Source organism: Leucoraja erinacea, chromosome 2, assembly GCF_028641065.1.
Source record: "Leucoraja erinacea ecotype New England chromosome 2, Leri_hhj_1, whole genome shotgun sequence".
NCBI classification, from domain to species: Eukaryota; Metazoa; Chordata; class Chondrichthyes; order Rajiformes; family Rajidae; genus Leucoraja; species Leucoraja erinaceus.
The window spans coordinates 90,584,203-90,604,169 of record NC_073378.1 but is presented as its reverse complement, the minus strand read 5'-3'; the positions used below and the strand labels follow the sequence as shown (position 1 = coordinate 90,604,169).

Here is a 19,967-nt window from a genome sequence, read left to right as displayed (position 1 = left end):
ATGTATGTTTTCACCAAATAATTGCATGGTTAACACATTCTCAATGCTCAACAAGATCACAGTGCTTTTAAATCCAAAAGGCAAGTTACCACTTACCAATATACATGATGGCCTTCATTAATCATACTTTTCAAATCCCACAGTTTTATGTCTTCTCGCTAAGTCAAACAGAACCTGCCATATGAAACACCAGAGTTTAATTTTGCATTATCCTTTTGACAGTTCAGTCTCAGCATATTGCTTACATCCCATGCAGAATCCTTGTGTGATTAGTGCCTACTCTGTTAGCATACAGCGCTGCTCATACAGTACTTTGTGAAATCTGACTCCTCCTTATGATGTTCTTGCTGTGCCTGTGACATCAGTGCTGAGAGAGCCTCACAGGTTCCTTCTCACAGATTAGCCCGTCCTATGAAGCTTGAAGCTGCTTTCATGATCAGATTAGAACCAAAAGCAGTTATTTTCTTCCAGCCCAGACATTTTTCAGATGGATTCGAAAAGACAGCATCATATTCTTCATTTTCTATTCACCTAATACAATATTAGGAAATTGTTCAATGAGTCACAAATGTTAAGAAATTGCACAACGGGCAATTCACCACCTAGTTTTAGCAAACAAACTGCGTTCTGTGCTGAAATCACCAGCCACACTGAACTATACTGGTGAGTTGCAGCTTTCTGTCTGCCAGTGATAAAACAAGTGTTGTAACCGCATACAATGGTGCACCACTGTTCTCTGGCATGCAGTAGCAGGAGGTAGGTTTCACTGCTAGTTTCATGTGGCAATTGCAGAGAGGAGAGAGGAGAGAGGAGAGAGAGAGAGATCTCTCTCAGAGCCTGAGATTCCGAAAGTGAGGTGGTGTTCTTGTGCTCCTTCTAGTGGCCAGTTAAAGAACTTCTGAAGACTGAGAAGGGGATTAAATTAAGATAGTCCCGAAAAACAGGGGTGGCAATCTTATTTCAAATCCAGGCAAATGCACGGCAAGCCTCGGACAAGACTCACTACATCAGACCCCTATCATTTATCAACCAACTAACTCTTATAATCAGATATCATTCATCTTCATTCATAATTTTCAACCTTCAGAGCCAGCTATTCAGCAGCATTGGCCAAACAGATTGCACAGGATTGACCAATTTACTTCAGTACCTCGTGCAAAGCAAGGTGTGTACAATTGAGGGTGTCGGATGACCACCAATCAGGAGATGGTAAGGTCATTATTCGGTGCAACAGTATTTCAGTCAATGGGCCGAGCCAACGTAAAATCCCAGAGTAGGTTGGCGTCTTCCGAAGTAATACTTGCTCTCAAGCATCACTTTCCTTTCATTACATAATCACTCCTCATTTAAAATCTGCAGAGGGTGAAAGAACATTTTCAAATAGGAATAGCTTACTTAGGTGTCTTGATCGGCATGAATAAATTGGGCTGAAGGGCCCATTTCCAGGCTGTATTACTCCAAGACTTTCCAATGTTTGTATGCCATTACATTATGACAATGATTTATTACTTTCAGGTATGCAAGTCAAGCAACCTTCCTAGGTCAGGGAGGAGTGAAACATAGAACAGTACAGCAGAGCAACGGGCCCTACGGCCTACAATGATTGTGTTGAACATGATGCCCAGCTGAACTGAACTTATCTGCCTGCCATGATCCATATCCCTCCATTACCTGTAAATCCATATGCCTATCTAAAAGATATGAGTATCATAACTACCTCCACCCCTGACAATGCATTCCCATCCCCCACCACCTGTCCCGCGCATCTCCATTATATTTCCCACCCTCTAACCTCATAGCTATGCCCTTTAGTGTTGGACATTTACACTCCGGGGAAAAAAAGTCTGTCTATGGTCCTTGATAGGTCAGCGAGGAGTGGGTCCTTCACAAGTCACAGAGGAGTGGGTCGCCCACAGATAGGAGAGGACTACATGAGCACAGCCTTGCTGTGACACACTGTTTGTTATTATTCCAACATTCATGAAACTTTTAGACAGGTACATGAATAGGACGGGGTTAGAGGGATACGAGCCAAACACAGGCAGGTGGGACTAGTGTAGATGGGGCATGGAAGTCAGCTGAGGGTTTTTATGGAGCAGCCTGTGGAAAATGTCCATCAGGGTTTGATGGTGGAACCCTGATGATGAATCTGATAATTAATTATATATTCTGCTTTCACTGACACATCACATGGAGAAATTAGGCTTTAGCAGAAATCAGAAACTGATGGAGGACAGAGTTTTGTTGTGCAAAATGGAGTACACTCCTGATATCAATGTTGCTGATGCATCTGAATGCTGATATCACAACATGAGGCTTGTCAGGGACATTTCTCCTTGAGTATCCTGATCAGATTCTGTCTCTTTCTGAGAGCCCTTCACTGCGTCCTCCTCTTCCAGAATGTTCTCTGCTTTCAGTGTCCTCTGCCAATTCTTATTCTGAATTCTAAGGGGCAGTACTACTGATATAACCATGTCTGGGAACAACAAGTAGTCCGGAAGTTGGGAATTTTTTTTTGACATCTGGCACTATATACTCTGCAACTTCAATTGACTGCATCACCAATTGTATCAACAGTTGGAAGGAAACACCCAACATCTAACCCGCAGCATTGCTGACGAAGAAGGCCTGTCCCGCCACTGGATTAATTTTCGGCTGCATTCATTTGGAAGATTGTGCATTGAGCTCCGAAACAACAGCTCCATTATCAAATCAGCATTGCACAATGATTAACATCATGATCTGCCTGTTCTGCCTACTTCCAGCAACTGCTCACCACATGCACGTTAATGGCCTCGCAAAAGCAGCATCCAACAAGTGCACACGTACAGTATCATTTTGGAGCTCTATGGCCACTTTTATTTACAGGAGACAATAAAAGATAGACACAAAAATCTGGAGCAACTCAGTGGGCCAGGCAGCATCTCTGCAGGTGATGTTTCAGGTCAAAACCCTTCTTCAGACAGGTGACTTCAGTCTCAAACCAAAACATTAACTATTCCCTTTCTACATAGATGCTGCCTGACCCATTGAGTTACTCCAGCTTTTATTCCTACCTCCACAGTAGATAATAATCTCAATTTCCCACCAGCTATCTGCCAGCTACTATTTTTATTGTTTATTGTTTAAATTAGTGTTGTCATGGTTGTGACTTATTGCAATACATTTCACTGTTATATTGATAAAAAATACATTTGGTACATGAGAAGATTAATCTATTAAATCTACAAATGAAAAATGTAGACTCAATTCAATTTGCAATTGTGCGAATGGATCAAATTTGATTTATTTTTGGACAAGTAAAGAATTGGGGAAAAATCTGCATCAAATTAAGGAGACATTTTAAACAGTGCAATTTGATTTAACTTCAAACTATGCTTTGCTGAAGAACTTTATATCTGCGTTGTTGAAAGGTAATTATATACAATTGGACCGATATCTTGGCTCCACAGAAGTGTTAGGTTTATTAGGTAACTAAATTCTGCACTGCATAGATTTTACAATGCCAAGAATCATTTTGGCAGTAGTTAAAGTCAAAATCGTTAAGCCAGAGGTATGTAAAAACTTCAGTACATACAAATTTATTGAGTTTTATCTTGCAATTAAATCATATTGGAATCACAAGATCATCATGTTAGTATCAGTGAGACATTTTCCATGTTGTAAGTGTGTATTCAGTGATAGTGTTCGATTCACTAGCTGTTTTAGGCCATTCCTGCAACAAAGTTGCAAGAGTTTGAATGTACTGTAGATGTCACACTAGTTCACGTGCATATATTTTAGTTTATTTTAGTTTATTGCCACGTGTACCGAGGTACAGTGAAAAGCCTTTGTTGTGTGCTAACCAGTCAGCGGAAAGACAATATATAATTACAATTGAGCCATCCACAGTGTACATATACATGATAAAGGGAATAACGTGAATAACCTTTAGTACAAGATGAAGTCCAGTAATGTCCGATCAAAGATAGTCCGAGATAGATAGGAGCACAGGAATGCTCTCTAGTTGTTGGTAATCTATTTTGTTTTAATTCAAGCAACTTCAATACGAGCCTGTAGATATTCAGTGGCTACTAATTGTCCTGCCAACTTGCAAATACATTTTTATTTCAGATGTTCAACATCTGTGGTATTTTGCTATTGCCAGATAACTTGGGAGGCTCAAGGCTTCAAGGGAGATTATGTGTGCGACATGTCGGGAAAACAGACAAGCTGGAAGTTCAGACCTTCTCAATTTTTCAGCTTGATTTTAAAACCATAATGAGGACTCTGCGTGTTCCTAATGGTGAGACAATCACCTGGCCGAAAAGTAAAACTGAACAAGTAAAGGGCATAAGTGAAGTTAGATGTTAAAGTGAACTTTCTTTCTTTCAGAATGTTAATGCTAATTCATCTTCACATGTAAGGCAACAAATTCTGAAATATAGTTCACATTAATTGGATTTTCTTCTTTCTTTTTCACGAGAACTCTGTGCATGTAAAGATGCTCCACTACTTACAAATATTGTACAAACTCTACCAGTGAGAAAAAAATATTGGGACTGGAAAATATCAGAATTGGTCCCTGAATTTAGAATCGTAGATAAATATGGAACATGAAAGCAAGTTAATACTATCTCAAATGAAGTTTTGACAAATAATAACTATAAGCACAGTTGGAGAAAATAATCACTAAAGGAAGTTTTACAAATATAAAGCAACTAATATCAATTTTCTGGAGTAGGCTGCACTTGACTAAGCCCACCAGCCACATCCAGTCTTGTGGCCATATGCACCCTTTGCAGTTATGAGGTTGTTAATGGCCTTGAAATCCTGTTTCTATGACTGTTTCTATGCACTGCTCCAAGAATAGTGGACAGCCATCAAACACCACATGGTAATGCCACTGCAACAATATGATGCCCTTTGAGAACTTGTGCTTCACATTTTAAAAAGTTGAAATTAAATTTATTAATTTTAACAATTTTAAGAATACAGGCACCTCATGTTTTATGCGTTCTCGGTTTACACATTTTTAGAATAACGCACTTGGCTAATTACTACCGAACTTGGATTTACACGCTACCGTTTTCATAATAACGTTCTCAAATTTATGCCTGCACCATATGGCAGCAGAGTTCAGTGCGGTGCCTGGCACGTTTGATTTTGCACGCCATGATCTATATGCTGTTTTTCAAGCATGTAATCCCCCTCGCCCCACCCCCACACCCCCCACCCGAAAAATGCGAGGTGCCTGTATTACATTTATTTAAATACAAATTAAACTACTGTTAATTATTTAAAACATAAATTATACATTGACGTAAAGAAAAATCTTATCCAACCTAAATTAGGTTGACAAACACATTCTAATAAATGGGAAAACTAGGCATTACAGAGGAGCCAGATGTGAAATGCACCATTCTCCACGGCTCAGTAAATCATGAAATGCTTCTCGACTCATTGGCTAATCCGGGAATTGAGTAAAATGTCAGATGCCTCTTCATCCAATCTCCAGTGCATTATGTACATCCACACTACTATGCAAGAGGTGCCAAAGTTTGGAACATGCTGGCATGCACACTGCCAATTAATTAATGTGCAATCCAGCCCATTTAGCATGCAGTGCAAATGAGCTTTTAATATGTCTGACAGTGGATATTTTAATACTCAAAATGAGTGAAAGGATTATAAACTAAGGATGTATTCAGTCTCCAGAGCTGTTTAGGGCTTTAAAAATTAGTTCAAGCAAATAATGCCATCAAACATGTAAATGTTCCCGATGTTGGAGGACTCCAGAGCCAGGGGCCGCAGTTTAAGAATAAGGAGATGAGGAAACACTTTTTCACACAGACTTGTGAGTCTGTGGTATTCTCTGCCTCAGAGGGCGGTGGAGGCTGGTTCTCAGGTTACTTTCAAGAGAGAGCTAGATAGGGCTCTTAAAGATAGCAGAGTCAGGAGTATATTGGGAGAAGGGAGGAACAGGCTACCAATTGTGGATGATCAGCCATGATCACATTGAATTGCGGTGCTGGCTCGAAGGGCTTAATGGCCTACTCCAGAACCTATTGTCTATTGTCTATAAAAATGCATTTTTAAATGAAGAAACTGTAGAAAAATAGAAAATAGGTGCAGGAGGAGGCCATTCGGCCCTTCGAGCCAGCACCGCTATTCATTGTGATCATGGCTGATCGTCCCCTATCAATAACCCGTGCTTGCCTTCTCCCCATATCTCTCGACTCCACTAGCCCCTAGAGTTCTATCTAACTCTCTCTTAAATCCATCCAGTGACTTGGCCTCTGTGGCAGGGAATTCCATAAATTCACAACTCTCTGGGTGAAAACGTTTTTTCTCACCTCTGTCTTAAATTACCTCCCCTTTATTCTAAGACTCTGGCCCCTGGTTCTGGGCTTGCCGAACATTGGGAACATTTTTTCTGCATCTAGCTTGTCCAGTCCTTTTATAATTTTATATGTTTCTATAAGATACCCCCTCATCCTTCTAAACTCCAGTGAATACAAGCCTAGTCTTTTCAATCTTTCCTCATATGACAGTTCCGCCATCCCAGGGATCAATCTCGTGAACCTACGCTGCACTGCCTCAATCACAAGGATATCCTTCCTCAAATTAGGAGATCAAAATTGTACACAATACTCCAGATGTGGTCTCACCAGAGCCCTATACAAATGCAGAAGAACCTCTTTACTCCTATACTGAAATCCTCTTGTTATGAAGGCCAACATTTCATTAACTTTCTTCACTGCCTGCTCTACCTGCACGCCAACTTTCAGTGACCGGTGTACAAGGACGCCCAGGTCTCGCTGCACCTCCCCCTTACCTAACCTAACCCCATTGAGATAATAATTTGCCCCCTTGTTTTTGCCGCCAAAGTGGATAACCTTACATTTATCTATATTATACTGCATTTGCCGCGCATCTGCCCACTCACTCAACCTGTCCAGGTCACCCTGCAATCTCCTAACATCCTCTTCACAGTTCACACTGCCACCCAGCTTTGTGCCATCCGCAAACTTGCCAGTGTTGCTCCCAATTCCCTCTTCCAAATCATTAATATATATGGTAACCAGTTGCGGCCCCAACACCGAGCCTTGCGGCACTCCACTCGCCACTGCCTGCCATTCTGAAAAGGACCCGTTCACTCCTACTATTTGCTTCCGGTCTGCCAAACAATTTTCTATCGATGTCAACGCCCTACCCCCAATACCATGGGCTCTAATTTAAGTCACCAGTCTCCCATGCAGGACCTTATCAAAGGCTTTCTGAAAGTCTAGATACACTACATCCACTGGCACCCCTTCATCCATTTTGCTTGTCACATCCTCAAAAAATTCCAGAAGATTAGTCAAGCATGATTTCTCTTTCATAAATCCATGTTGACTTGGACTAATCCTTTTACTGCTATCCAAATGCCCCCCTTATTACCCGTTTAATGATTGACTCCAACATCTTTCCCACCACCGAAGTCAGGCTAACAGGTCTGTAATTCCCTGTTTTCTCTCTCACTCCTTTCTTGAAAAGTGGGATAACATTAGCTATCCTTCAATCCACAGGAACTGATCCTGAATCCATTGAACATTGGAAAATGATCACCAATGCGTCCACTATTTCTAGAGCCACCTCCCTGAGGACCCTGGGATGCAGACCATCAGGCCCAGGGGATTTATCATCCTTCAGTCCCATTAGCCTACCCAATACTATTTCTTGCCTAATGAAAATTTATTTCTGTTCCTCTACCTCCTTAGATCCTCTGTCCTCCAGTACATCTGGGAGATTGTTTGTGAAGACAGATCCGAAGAACATATTCAACTCTTCTGCTATTTCCTTGTTGCCCATAATAATTTCAACCGTGTCTGCCTTCAAGGGACCCACATTTGACTTTGCTACTCTTTTTCCCTTAACATGCCTAAAGAGGCTTTTACTGTCCTTCTTTATATTCCTGGCTAGCTTCCCTTCATACTTCATCTTTTCAATCCGTATTGCCCGTTTTGTTTCCTTCTGTTGTCCTATGAAAGTTTCCCAATTCTCTGGCTTCCGGCTACTCTTTGCTGTGTTATACATCTTTTCGTTTAGTTTTATTCTATCCCTAACTTCTCTTGTCATCCACGGTTGCTTCTTACTCCCCTTAGAATCTTTCTTCCTTTTTGGAATGAAATGATTCTGCGTCTTCTGGATTATGCCCAGAAATTCCTGCCATTGCTAGTGGGTGTCATGGTTGCTTGCAATCTGATCTACATCGCATGGTAGCATTAAAGAGGTTTCTGATACTATTCACTTCTGGGGAAGAACATTCACTACTTTTCCTTTAGCACTGAAGATGAGGCTCAGTAATCACAGGGATTTACCAACATTGCCAACTTCCTCAGTGTTCAAGAGCAGGTAGACAGTACAACATGACATTTTGCCTCCCTTTCAGAATACAGAACTCTTCATGACTGCAAGAGCTTCCTTTTTCAGTACTCAAGCTGGAGTCTACCACTCTTGTTAAGGAGTCTTTGTCCAACAGTTGTCAGGGTGAACATGGCCTAATATTTGGATCTTGGAAGATAAGGCCTATCTTTTCATTCAATGACTTTATCTTGTTGTTAATGCTCCATCAACTCCAGCTCAGTGTTGCTACAATGAAAGCCAAGACACTACCAGCAGTTTGTTGGAAATAGACTGCAACACTAAATTATCCACACAGTCTGAAGAAGGGTCTTGACCTGAAACATCACCTATTCCTTTTCTCCAGAGCTGCTGCCTGACCCCTGAGTTACTCCGGAATTTTGTGTCGTTCTTCAGTGCCACTTTTAAAAGTCAGGTTTCTCTGTTTAAATCCCAACCCAGAGAAAGGCTACAGGTCTTTATCCTTTGTTACTGTCTTTGATATTTCGAACAATATGTTCAACATGTGAACTGCCGCAAGAGAAGATGTGGGAGGAATTATACATGGATAGGCCTGTGGGGAATAGTAGGAGAATCAGCTTTGACACAAGTGTTTGTGCTTGACCTTCATGTAATTGATCAACTAGACTTATATTCACTGGAATTTAGGATGAGAGGTGATCTTATAGAAACATATACATTTTTTAAGGGATTGCACAGGCTAGATGCAGGAAAATGTTCCGGGTGTTGAGGGAGTCAGTGTTTCTAATGTGCTACAGAAGGGGAAATCTTCTCGAGTGTGTGGCGATAATTTAACTACCCACAATTTTTTATCGTTGCTGTATTCCATAGTTCCACTACATTTCCTGGTATAAATGTGAATTTTGGTGTAACTAATTGGATGTGTACTTCACTGCAGCCATTTAAATTTCCATTGGGGAAAGGCTAAGGTAAACGTTACCCTTACATTGTCACTATCTCCTTGAACTCCAGCAGACATCACATTATTGAGCCAAAAATGAACATTACCGTAAGGGAAAATCACACAGGACAGCACACCATCAGCTTTAACATTACTGGTCTCCTAAACGATGAAAACAAGCAGATAAACCTTCTGCTCAAAACCTCTGCATGCTACATGTGTCTCAGCTGAGTAGCATGGCTTTCAAAGAGTTATTACAAAACCGTATTATTATTGACTCACAGCACTCTTTCACACTACTCATCAGAAACAAGCGTTGCCTCTTAAGAGTTTGAAGTCATCGTGTATCTTCACTGTTCTGATCAAGCATGCTATAGAAATATATATATTCAGCTCTGCCAATGAAAGGTACCTCTGCAGCAATCAAGAGCAATTACAGGATCATTCCCGAATAAAGTGCAGCATGAGATTCCTTCAAAAAATAACAATTTAATCTAATACTCGCTATTATCATGATGAGCAACAGCTGAAGCAGATAAATGCTTTTACATCTATCCCAGGGAACACCAAGTCATGCAGAGAGATTTGGGGAAATGAATGCTTTCTGAATGTTGCCATTCTCATGATAGTCATCTGCATCTAAGTAACACTCAATCATTGAACTAATGCGCTGCGAACAATCAACAGGAGTGTACTATTGCAATTATATTTAAAACAAAAGCAGAGCAAATAAATCTCTGTAGTATCAACAGATAAATAGATTTTTTTTTTTTGGTTTACAGGAAACGAAAGTTAATGGAAACTCCAGTATTTATGGTCCATCCAATGATGGCCTGAATGGTCATCTAAACAATCTCATAATCTGTCAGTATACCGTATGATTAATGCAGAACAGTTTTAAAATAACCTGTTTAAAATTAATGAATTGCTAATGCTCTAAAACTCTAAGAAATTGAGACTGAAATCTCTCTCTCTCTCTCACTCTCACTTTTAAAGTAGAACGGGCATTCAAATTAATTACCTTCATTAAAACATGGGAGAGAAGTTGATAGAAACCTAGTTGCGGTTTAGTTTTCACTGTATAAATTCACTACCTTGATCGTTAACTGCAGGAAAATAATAAAACTTGTAACAATAAATAACTGCTGGCAGTTGAGTGAATTTATTCAGTAAATGAAAATAAATTCTAAAATCTGTGCCTGAGTGACTCTGGCAATATTTTTACACCATCGTGATCAATCAATATTGTTATTGATTCCACATTCATCAAGCAGCAGTATTATTTTATTGCTGACAAAGTTTCACAAGAGAAGGTTAAAACGCCCTCAACTAAATCAGGATGATTTAAGGGCCTGTCCCACTTGGGCGTCAGTTGCTCGTCATGCAGGTGGCACGCAAAGAGTTTGTACGTCCCGTTACTGCCTACGCCACCAGGCACCATGCGCGCATCACGTGCGCGTTACGACGTGCGTGTTGTGCATCGTGACGCGTAAATGATGTTGTGTAAATGACACGCAAATGACGCCCAAGTGGGACAGGCCCTTTAGTAGGCACTACATCTGGTGATGTGCTACTGGGTCATGAGATACACAGGCATCAGGTTAGATTCCTGGTCATTGATGATCTGGCAAGGAATCATGGAGGTGATAGAGGTGCAATTTATTCCCATTTAGGGAAAAATAGCAATCTTTGCTTTCGTGACTGCAAGTCACACATGTCTGATTGTGGGTGCTCGATGCAAAAAAAAAAAAATCAAGTATCAGGCAGCACCCCATTTTAATGGCTTGCAGAAACTCACAGCATGGTGTCATACAAAATAAAGTTTAATTAAGTGGGTTTATGGAGACACAAATTGCTGGAGTAACTCAGTGGATTAGACAGCATCTGTGGAGAACATAGAGAGGCAACGTATAGGGTCGGACCCGTCTTCACACTCAGTGACATCTCGTGTCGGATCCCTCTTCGGGCTAATGGTTAATGGAGAGTTACCTGGGCCTTGGATACAGACCATCCTAGTGTGATTATATACTTTCCAGGAAGGTTTGGCAGAAAATAAAAACACGAAAACCAGCAAATTGCACAGATTCAACAGCCTGTTGAGGTTTTTTTTTCTGTGTGAGCTAATGCCAAGCTAATGAAATAAAATTGCACCCTGATGCATACTTTCCTCAAGAAGTAGTTGGTGCATTGAATCTGCAGTGGCACATTATCACTTTGAAAAGAAATCTATCTTTGTGGTGCAGATGTCTACTCCTTGCAGTAAGAGTCATCTGAACATAAAGGCTGAGATAGATAAAGTGCCATTTGGTCGATCAATTCTAAGAAAGACTGAATGCTCTACCTCTTCATGGGCTCTGTGCCACTCGCTTAATCTCCCGAGGAATGTTTCTGTAGTTCTGCTCTGTGATACGAGAAGGTAATAAGACAACACAGCAGCAAAGTGCTCACTCAGCTGCAACACCGGGCAAGTACTCAAATCATTTGAAAGTGGTTCCCTAAACTTAGAAGCACGTATTCATTGTACACTGTGGAATATTTCAACTTCCAGTCCCCTTGTATCCTTCAATCTGGAATACAACAGATATTTATTGAGTTGTCTTGTGAAGTAAAAATTCAATGGAGAATTGTTTTCACAGAGAATCTGTTGCAATAAAGCAGATTTATTTGCCATCCAATCTTCAATTTAACATAAAGCTTGCTCATTTTCAATCGATACATTATGTCACCTGAATGCCAAGCATTGTATTCACAAAATTGCCTCCGATTTGACATAAATGGACACAGTCATTTATATGGGCTGCAGAACAATTAAGAGAAGGGGAACTGTACCTGCAACATCAGGAATCTAGTTTTATGCAGACAATCAGGTAATAAGATAAGAGAGGAGTGAGGTAGTATTCCAATGTAAAGAGCAACAAAAGGTTTACATTGTCACGACCATGGTAAATACCTTTATCTTTGCCCTAACAAAATATTATTTGAATGGAATAATGCTTCCTCTATCAATGCCATAAAATCTGCCAATTTGCTACTTGTTGCATTTTTCAAAGGGTTTCCCAATTAGTTCAATCTCCATAAAATGATCGATCTAGAGCTGTGCACCTGTTCCCATGAGGAAGTTACAATTACAGATTTAACTTTATTCCTTCATCCGACAACTTTTACTTCAGACTGGATACAAAGGTCCAAGAAATGCGATGCCAGTACTTAGCTCACTATCAAAGGTAGACAAAAATGCTGGAGAAACTCAGCGGGTGCAGCAGCACCTATGGAGCGAAGGAAATAGGCAATGTTTCGGGCCGAAACCATTCTTCAGGTCATTATCATCTAGTCACCATTTAGTAAATCAGATACTCTTTAAGCACAATTTTCCATCCACCACACAAGGTCTTACGAGGCTCTGGATGTGGAATCTGGTTGCGGATGCTGTCTGATGCATATGTTCTTATATATGGGGTGAGTTACTGTATATGGGACATGCATCACTTAAAGTAAGTGTGTGAGTGTATGTGTAGCCAACACTTGCCAGATGTAGGCAAAGTAGATAGATTGTAATGCCAATCAACTGACATGATAGTAGATCTCTATTTTACAGCTCAATGCTGCACTAATGCCCTCTCTTAACTTCACACAATTCAATACACATTCAACAGCCGAAAGCACTCCTGATTAATCCTCTTTTATGCAATGGATTACTTAAGGGCCTGTCCCACTTGGGCGTCATTTGCGCGTAATTTACGCGACATAATTTACGCGTCACTTTGTGCCAGCACGTGATGCACGCATGGTGCACATTACACACGTAAGATGCATTGTGACGTAGGTAGTGACGCGAGGTCACGTGCGGCACCCCAGGATTTTGGGATGTACAAAATCAAGTGGGACAGACCTTTTACGGTTTGGGTGTTGTCTGAATCTACCAGTTGTTGATATTAAATTTGCTGACGATGGTGTTTTCTGCAGCTCACTGAAGTGGCTAAATTCTACAGATGCCGAATTCAATGTATTTACAATAACTGATGGGTTCCTATGACTGGTAAGCTTTCCTCTCGGACTGGAGCAAGACTGGAGAATGGGTGGAGGTCACAAAGAGCAGAGAACATTGTAAGAAAAGGAAGGAAGAAAGAGCTCTCAACAGGAAGCTACAGTTCAGGCAGCAATCCTTCTTCCTGAACCTCAGTGAGGAATGTGCCAGATGTAAGTCAGGATGCCATCACTGCTTCACCCCAGCGCCGATGGGAGTAAGGACTACGTTGCCAGCAGCTGTCCAGGTGAAATTTGCTGTAAAGTTGTTCCTTTTTCGATTCATTCAGGAGCTGGACGCACCTGCACCAACGAGCAGTTTCCCATCCACCACCACCAAAAGGAGGTCACCAATGGCCTCTAATTACAAAGGTGATGAGATTTCACTCTCTTTTGTCAAGTGCAGGAGGAGGAGCGAACATATGGCTTTGCAAGGATTGCAGAATCTTGTGTGAGACAAGGTCCATTGACAGGATATACAATATTATGCTTGTACAATGGATAACTCTGAGAACATAATGCAACCAAAAGGGATTCCACTCACTCACACCCAACTGGTAATGATTATGCACACTGTGTCCTGCAGATTCATCTCCAGAATCCTGGCTGCAGAAATTGCTTTAATCTGATGGCAGTCTGCAATGTGAATTGCATTTTAGCCACTGTGACAAACTAAAGGACGGTTAAAGAAAACATCGAGGCAGCTCCTTTGTGGTTTGACTCTTCGTAAATAAATCAACTGACCATGGCTCGAAGGCTCGACTGGTAATTCTAACCCCCAGCTCACGATTCAAACATAAATTCACATCCTACTTTCCCTCAATTGTTGGCTGACCAAATACAAAATCCCCCCAAAATCCCCCCAAAATTGCCAAGCTGATAAATGAAAGCATGTCAAATTACACAGGTTTGTTACGTAATCACCCTTGTAAATTTATTTAGTATCGGTCACACAAGGCAAAATAAAAATGCAGCTGATGAGAAATAAAAATAAAGAAGGCTGGAACCACTCAGCTGGTCAGACATCATGATTGAAACGAAAAGAAAATTAACGTCAGTTTGATAATTTTTCACTAGGACCAGAAAAGAGATCTAACTTCTGATGTCACTATGTATGCCTCCACCACCAACCGTGGCAGAGTGTTCCATGTGCCCACCACTCTGTGTAAAAAACCTGCTCTACATCCTCTCCAAAGTCTCCACACCCCAATCTGAACCATCATTCCCATTTTCTCCAGGGATACTACCGCTGAATTACTCCAGGATTTTGTATCTTAAGTGGAAGGTGATTACAGGTGATGAAATTAAAATCCTTACTGTTTTACAGTAATGCATATGTATCCAACAGTCTTGTACCCCAGTGTTATACAATGGCGGAGTGGTATTCACCAATGATATGATACATAGATACATAGACAAAGGAGCAGGAGTAGGTCATTCGGCCATTCGAGCCAGCACCGCCATTCAATGTGATCATGGCTGATCATCCACACTCAATACCCCGTTCCTGCCTTCTCCCCATATCCCTTGATTCTGTTAGCCCTAAGGGCTCAATCTAACTCTCTTTTGAATGCATCCAGTGAATTGGCTTCCACTGCCTTCTGAGCCAGAGAATTCCACAAATTCATAACTCACTGGGTGAAAAGGTTTTTCATCTTCTCAGTTCTAAATGGCCCAGTGGCTAAACTTATTCTTAAACTGTGGCCCCTGGTTCTGGACTCCCTCAACATCGGGAACATGTTTCCTGCATCTACTGTGTTCAATCCCTTAATAATTTTATATGTTTCCATAAGAAAACCTCTCATCCTTCTAAATTCCAGTGAATATAAGCCCAATCATTCCATTCTTTCATCATATGACAGTCCCGCCATCCCGGGATTTAACCTCGTGAACCTACGCTGCACTCCCTCAATAGCAAGAACGTCCTTCCTCAAATTAGGAGACCAAAACTGCACACAATACTCCAGGCGTGATCTCACCAGGCCCCTGTACAACTGCAGAAGGACCTCATTGCTCCTATACTGAAATCCTCTTGTTATAAAGGCCAATATGCCATTAGCTTTCTTCATTGCCTGCTGTACCTGCATGCTTACTTTCAGTGACATCCAGGTCTCGTTGTACCTCCCCTTTTCCTAACCTGATACTATTCAGATAATAATCTGCCTTCCTGTTCTTGCCACCAAAGTAGATAACCCCACATTAATCCACGTTATACTGCATCTGCCATGCATCTGCCCACTTACCCAACCTGTGCAAGTCACCCTGCATTCTCATAGCATCCTCGTCACAGTTCACACTGCCACCCAGCTTTGTGCCATCTGCAAATTTGCAAATGTTACTTTTAATTCCTTCATCTAAATCATTAATGTATATTGTAAATAGCTGCAGTCCCAACACCAAGCCTTGCGGCACCTTACTGGTCACTGCCTGCCATTCTGAAAGGGACCCGTTAATTCCTACTCTTTGTATCCTGTCTGCCAACCAATTTTATATCCATGTCAATACTCTACCCCCAATACCACGTGATCTAATTTTCCCTGCTGTGTGAGACTTTATCAAAGACTTTGTGAAAGTCCAGGTACACTACTCTCCCTTGTCCATTAATGGCAGATCATGCCCAGGCACAGGGTACCCTTAGGTCCATAGCTGGATATGGACTTGGATCTAGGCGAGTGTGCAGAAGATACGATTGAGCCCAAAATGGTTTTCTGCTGCTAGGCCTAGTCTAATCCCATGTCCAGGCTGGTAATGAGAAGGCTCTGGAGACCAGCTAGCAGTGGGGGTAACAGAGATCTACTACCAAACTGCAGTCATATCCCACAGCTCCCCTTCTTTTCATGACAAATGTATTTGTCTTGATGTCTTCTCCGGCGTTCCATTTAAGGAGCTGATTTGAAATGTTGTTAGTGGCCTCTGTTGCTTTACTGAAACATTCAATATAGTGTCAGGATATCTAGGTGCCATTTTTCAAGCAAAAATACATATTGAACTGTCTCTTGCTCCTGCAACATTTCAGATTATATTATTATCATTTCTTAAAATCCTTGAAAGGAAAATGTTTTCAATATTTCACAAATTTTCTCTTTATTGCACCACCCATGTTTCGGGAGCCAAAAGTCAAGAATGAAGAGTGTTTAATCGTCATGTGTACCAACAATGGAACAATGAAATTCTTGCATAGAAAAATGACTACATTTCAAAATAATTATATGAATCTCAGTATCTGCAGTTTAATTTGTGCTGGCTGCTGTTTTGGATCTTTTGATTTCTCTTCCAGCAAAAGTGAAGGATCCAATATAGTGCCTGCCACAGGGCAGAGTGTAAACGTCACCAAAAATATTTTTCAACCACCCAAAACCACCTTTTCCATGAAATTAATTTCCATGAGAACAGCTTAATTGCACACATATAAATACAATTTGGATGTAGTGGGAATAATGGAGAGATCTGGATCCAAACTTCTGGAATTGCATAGATTTTAACTCTACTTCCTGAGAAGATTACGGAGATTCAATATGTCGAAGAGGGTTCTCCTAAATGTCTACAGGTTTTATTCACATATTCTCTTGTGCTGCAGCAAGTAAGAATTTCATAAATTGCTCTCGACTTGACTCTTGATCTAATGTACAAATATAATACATAGGAGAAACATCAGGCCAAAACATGCTTGAATGCCATTAATTTTGTGGCATATTATTGGCACTTTCTGCACTTTCAGCACATAATCAAACTCAAAATTTCTAATCTTGTTGAAGATTCCAACTGGAAAATCTTCAATACACTATGACTTAGTGACGTTCCCAGCAACTAAAAACAGCCCAGATATCCAGCACTGATTAAATTTGGCACATGATCTATAATCCATTCACTTCAAAGAAGATTTTATGGCTATCAGAAGGGGAAGAATAAGGCGTTACATTTTTTAAAACATTATTGCATTTCTATTGATCTTTTCTAAGCAGGGCCTGCCACCCACACCCAGTCCTGCAAGTTATGATTCCACCACCAGGGGTGGTTAGCGTATGTGATGCCGCATGCCGTCCTCCCCACACCCCCACACATAACCGTGCGTTTGGGGAACAGACCCAGCGGGTCTGCACTTGGTCTCGTATACATAAAACTCTGATCTGATCTTTTGTTTTGTTCGCTTGTGAATCACATCTTCTCCAAAACCCAACGCGTTAATGGTGAAATTTTTACATATTCCAGGAGAGATTTACCTGATATCAAAAATCACCGCATCTGAAAATTTGATTCATTATGTCCCGTGTTTTTTTACTAAAATTGTTTACCAATCTGAGATCTTTTTAAAATCCAATGTGCTGAAGTGAGCTGGGTGACGTCACAATGGCTCTGCTCCTCACGGCAAGCTGCGCAGAATTTTCAACACGCTGCCTGCTGGAGGACCTTTGCTCCTATACTGAAATCCTCTTGTTATAAAGGCCAACATGCCATTATCTTTCTTCACTGTCTGCTGTACCTGCATGCTTACTTTCATAGACTGATGTACAAGGACCCCCAGATCCCGTTGCACTTCCCCTTTTCCCAATTTGATGCCATTTAGATAGTAATCTGCCTTCCTGTTTTTGCTACCAAAGTGGATAACCTCACATTTATCCGCATTAAACTTCATCTGCCAATGTTACTAAATTTGCCAATGTTACTTTTAATTCCTTCATCTAAATCAGTAATATATATTGTAAATAGCTGCTGTCCTAGCACCGAGCCTTGCGGCACTTCTCAAGCCACTGCCTGCCATTCTGAAAGGGACCCGTTAATTTCTACTCTGTTTCCTATCTGCCAGCCAATTTTCTATCCATGTCACTACCCTACCCCCACCACCAAGTGTTCTAATTTTGGTAACAGAGTAGATGAAGCTGTTCCTGAATCTGGTGGAACATGCTTTCAACCTTTCGTACCTTCTGTACAATAGGGCAGGGTGGGAATGGGGAACCAGGGTGAAGAATGTCCTTGATTATATTGGTTGTTTTCCCAATACAGCTTGAAGTGTTGATAGTCAATGGTGGGTAGGTTGGTCATAAGCTCATAAGTAATAGGTTCAGAATTAGGCCATGCGCCCATCAAGTCTACTCCACCATTCAATCATGGCTGATCCATCTCATCCTCCTAACTCTATTCTCCTGCCTTCTCCTCATAACCCCTTACACCTGTCGTAATCAAGAATATTCATCTCTGCCTTAAAAATATCCATTGACTTGGCCTCCACAGTCTTCTGTGGCAAAGAATTCCACTGATTCACCACCCTCTGACTAAAGAAACTCCTCCCATATTCCTTCCTAAAGGAACGCCATTTAATTCTGACTCTCCCACTAGAGGAAACATCCTCTCCACATCCACTCTATCCAAGCTTGAGAAAAGAGAACTGATATTTGAAGTTTGCATTTCCCTAATATTTTAAAATTAGGGAAGCGAAATCCAGCCAAGAGGGTCACTAATTATGATATCTCCTGAAGGAAGTGCTCAGCTGTGGCTGTCCAGTTGGATTAGGTTGGGAATGACTGTGCCAGGGCCTAGTAATAAAGTACCGACTGATATTCATTATCAAACTACTCATAAATAATGATTGCTTGGGTACCAGTGATCTATATTCATGATAATGTACACAGGATGGAGCTGTCCCTTCAGGAAATGGTAGAAAGGGAGAATAACATTTTAAATGAACTAATAGTAACATTTCGTTTGGAACCAACAACAGCAAAACCAATAATATAATTCTGTATTGTTCTCTGTGCATTTACAATTGAGTCATACGGAGGTGACGTCCTTTGTGTTCTGCATTATGTGAGAAATCAAGGTCCCATATGCTTTTAGATACTGCAGATACATAGACAATAGTTGCAGAAGTAGGCCATTCAACCCTTCGAGCCAGCACTGCCATTCAATGTGGTCATGGCTGATCACCCACAATCAGTGCCCAGTTCCTGCCTTCTCCACATACCCCTTGATTCTGCAAGCCCCAAGAGCATTTGATAAGGTCCCACATAGGAGATTAGTGGGCAAAATTAGGGCACATGGTATTGGGGGTAGAGTGGATAGAGAAGTGGTTGGCAGACAGGAAACAAAGAGTAGGGATTAACGGGTCCCTTTCAGAATGGCAGGAAGTGACTAGTGGGGTACCGCAAGGCTCGGTGCTGCGACCGCAGCTATTTACAATATACATCAATGATTTGGATGAAGGAATTCAAAGTAACATTAGCAAATTTGCAGATGACACAAAGCTGGGTGGCAGTGTGAACTGTGAGGAGGATGCTATGAGAATACAGGGCGACTTGGATAGGTTGGGTGAGTGGGTAGATGCATGGCAAATGCAGTATAATGTGGATAAATATGTGGTTATCCATTTTGGTGGCAAGAAAAAGGCAGATTATTAAGTGAATGGTGTCAGATTAGGAAAAGGGGAAATGCAACGAGACCTGGTTATCCTTGCGGGTACAGCATGCAGTGAAGAAAGCTAATGGCATGTTGGCCTTCATCATGAGAAGATTTGAGTATAGGAACAAAGAGGTTCTTCTGCAGCTGTACAGAGCCCTGGTGAGACCACACCTGTGGTATTGGATGCAGTTTTGGTCTCCTAATTTGAGGAAGGACATTCGTGCTATTAAGGGAGTTCACACGGTTAATTTCCGGGATGGCGGAC

General features: G+C 41.2%; 1 protein-coding gene across 4 annotated transcripts in view; it reads right to left on the bottom strand.

The window, feature by feature from the left end:
- LOC129712397 (zinc finger protein 385D-like) overlaps positions 1-774 on the bottom strand; it is a 288,509-nt gene extending 287,735 nt beyond the window's left edge. For 3 of the 4 annotated variants that reach the window (XM_055660818.1, XM_055660809.1, XM_055660799.1), the window contains exon 1: positions 97-773. In XM_055660818.1, coding sequence (XP_055516793.1) covers positions 97-118 — 22 coding nt within the window. In that variant the 5' untranslated portion in view covers positions 119-773. Of the gene's footprint in view, positions 1-96 lie in introns of all 4 variants that reach the window. The other variant, XM_055660805.1, reaches the window with a different exon arrangement.
- Positions 775-19,967: the final 19,193 nt, after the last annotated feature.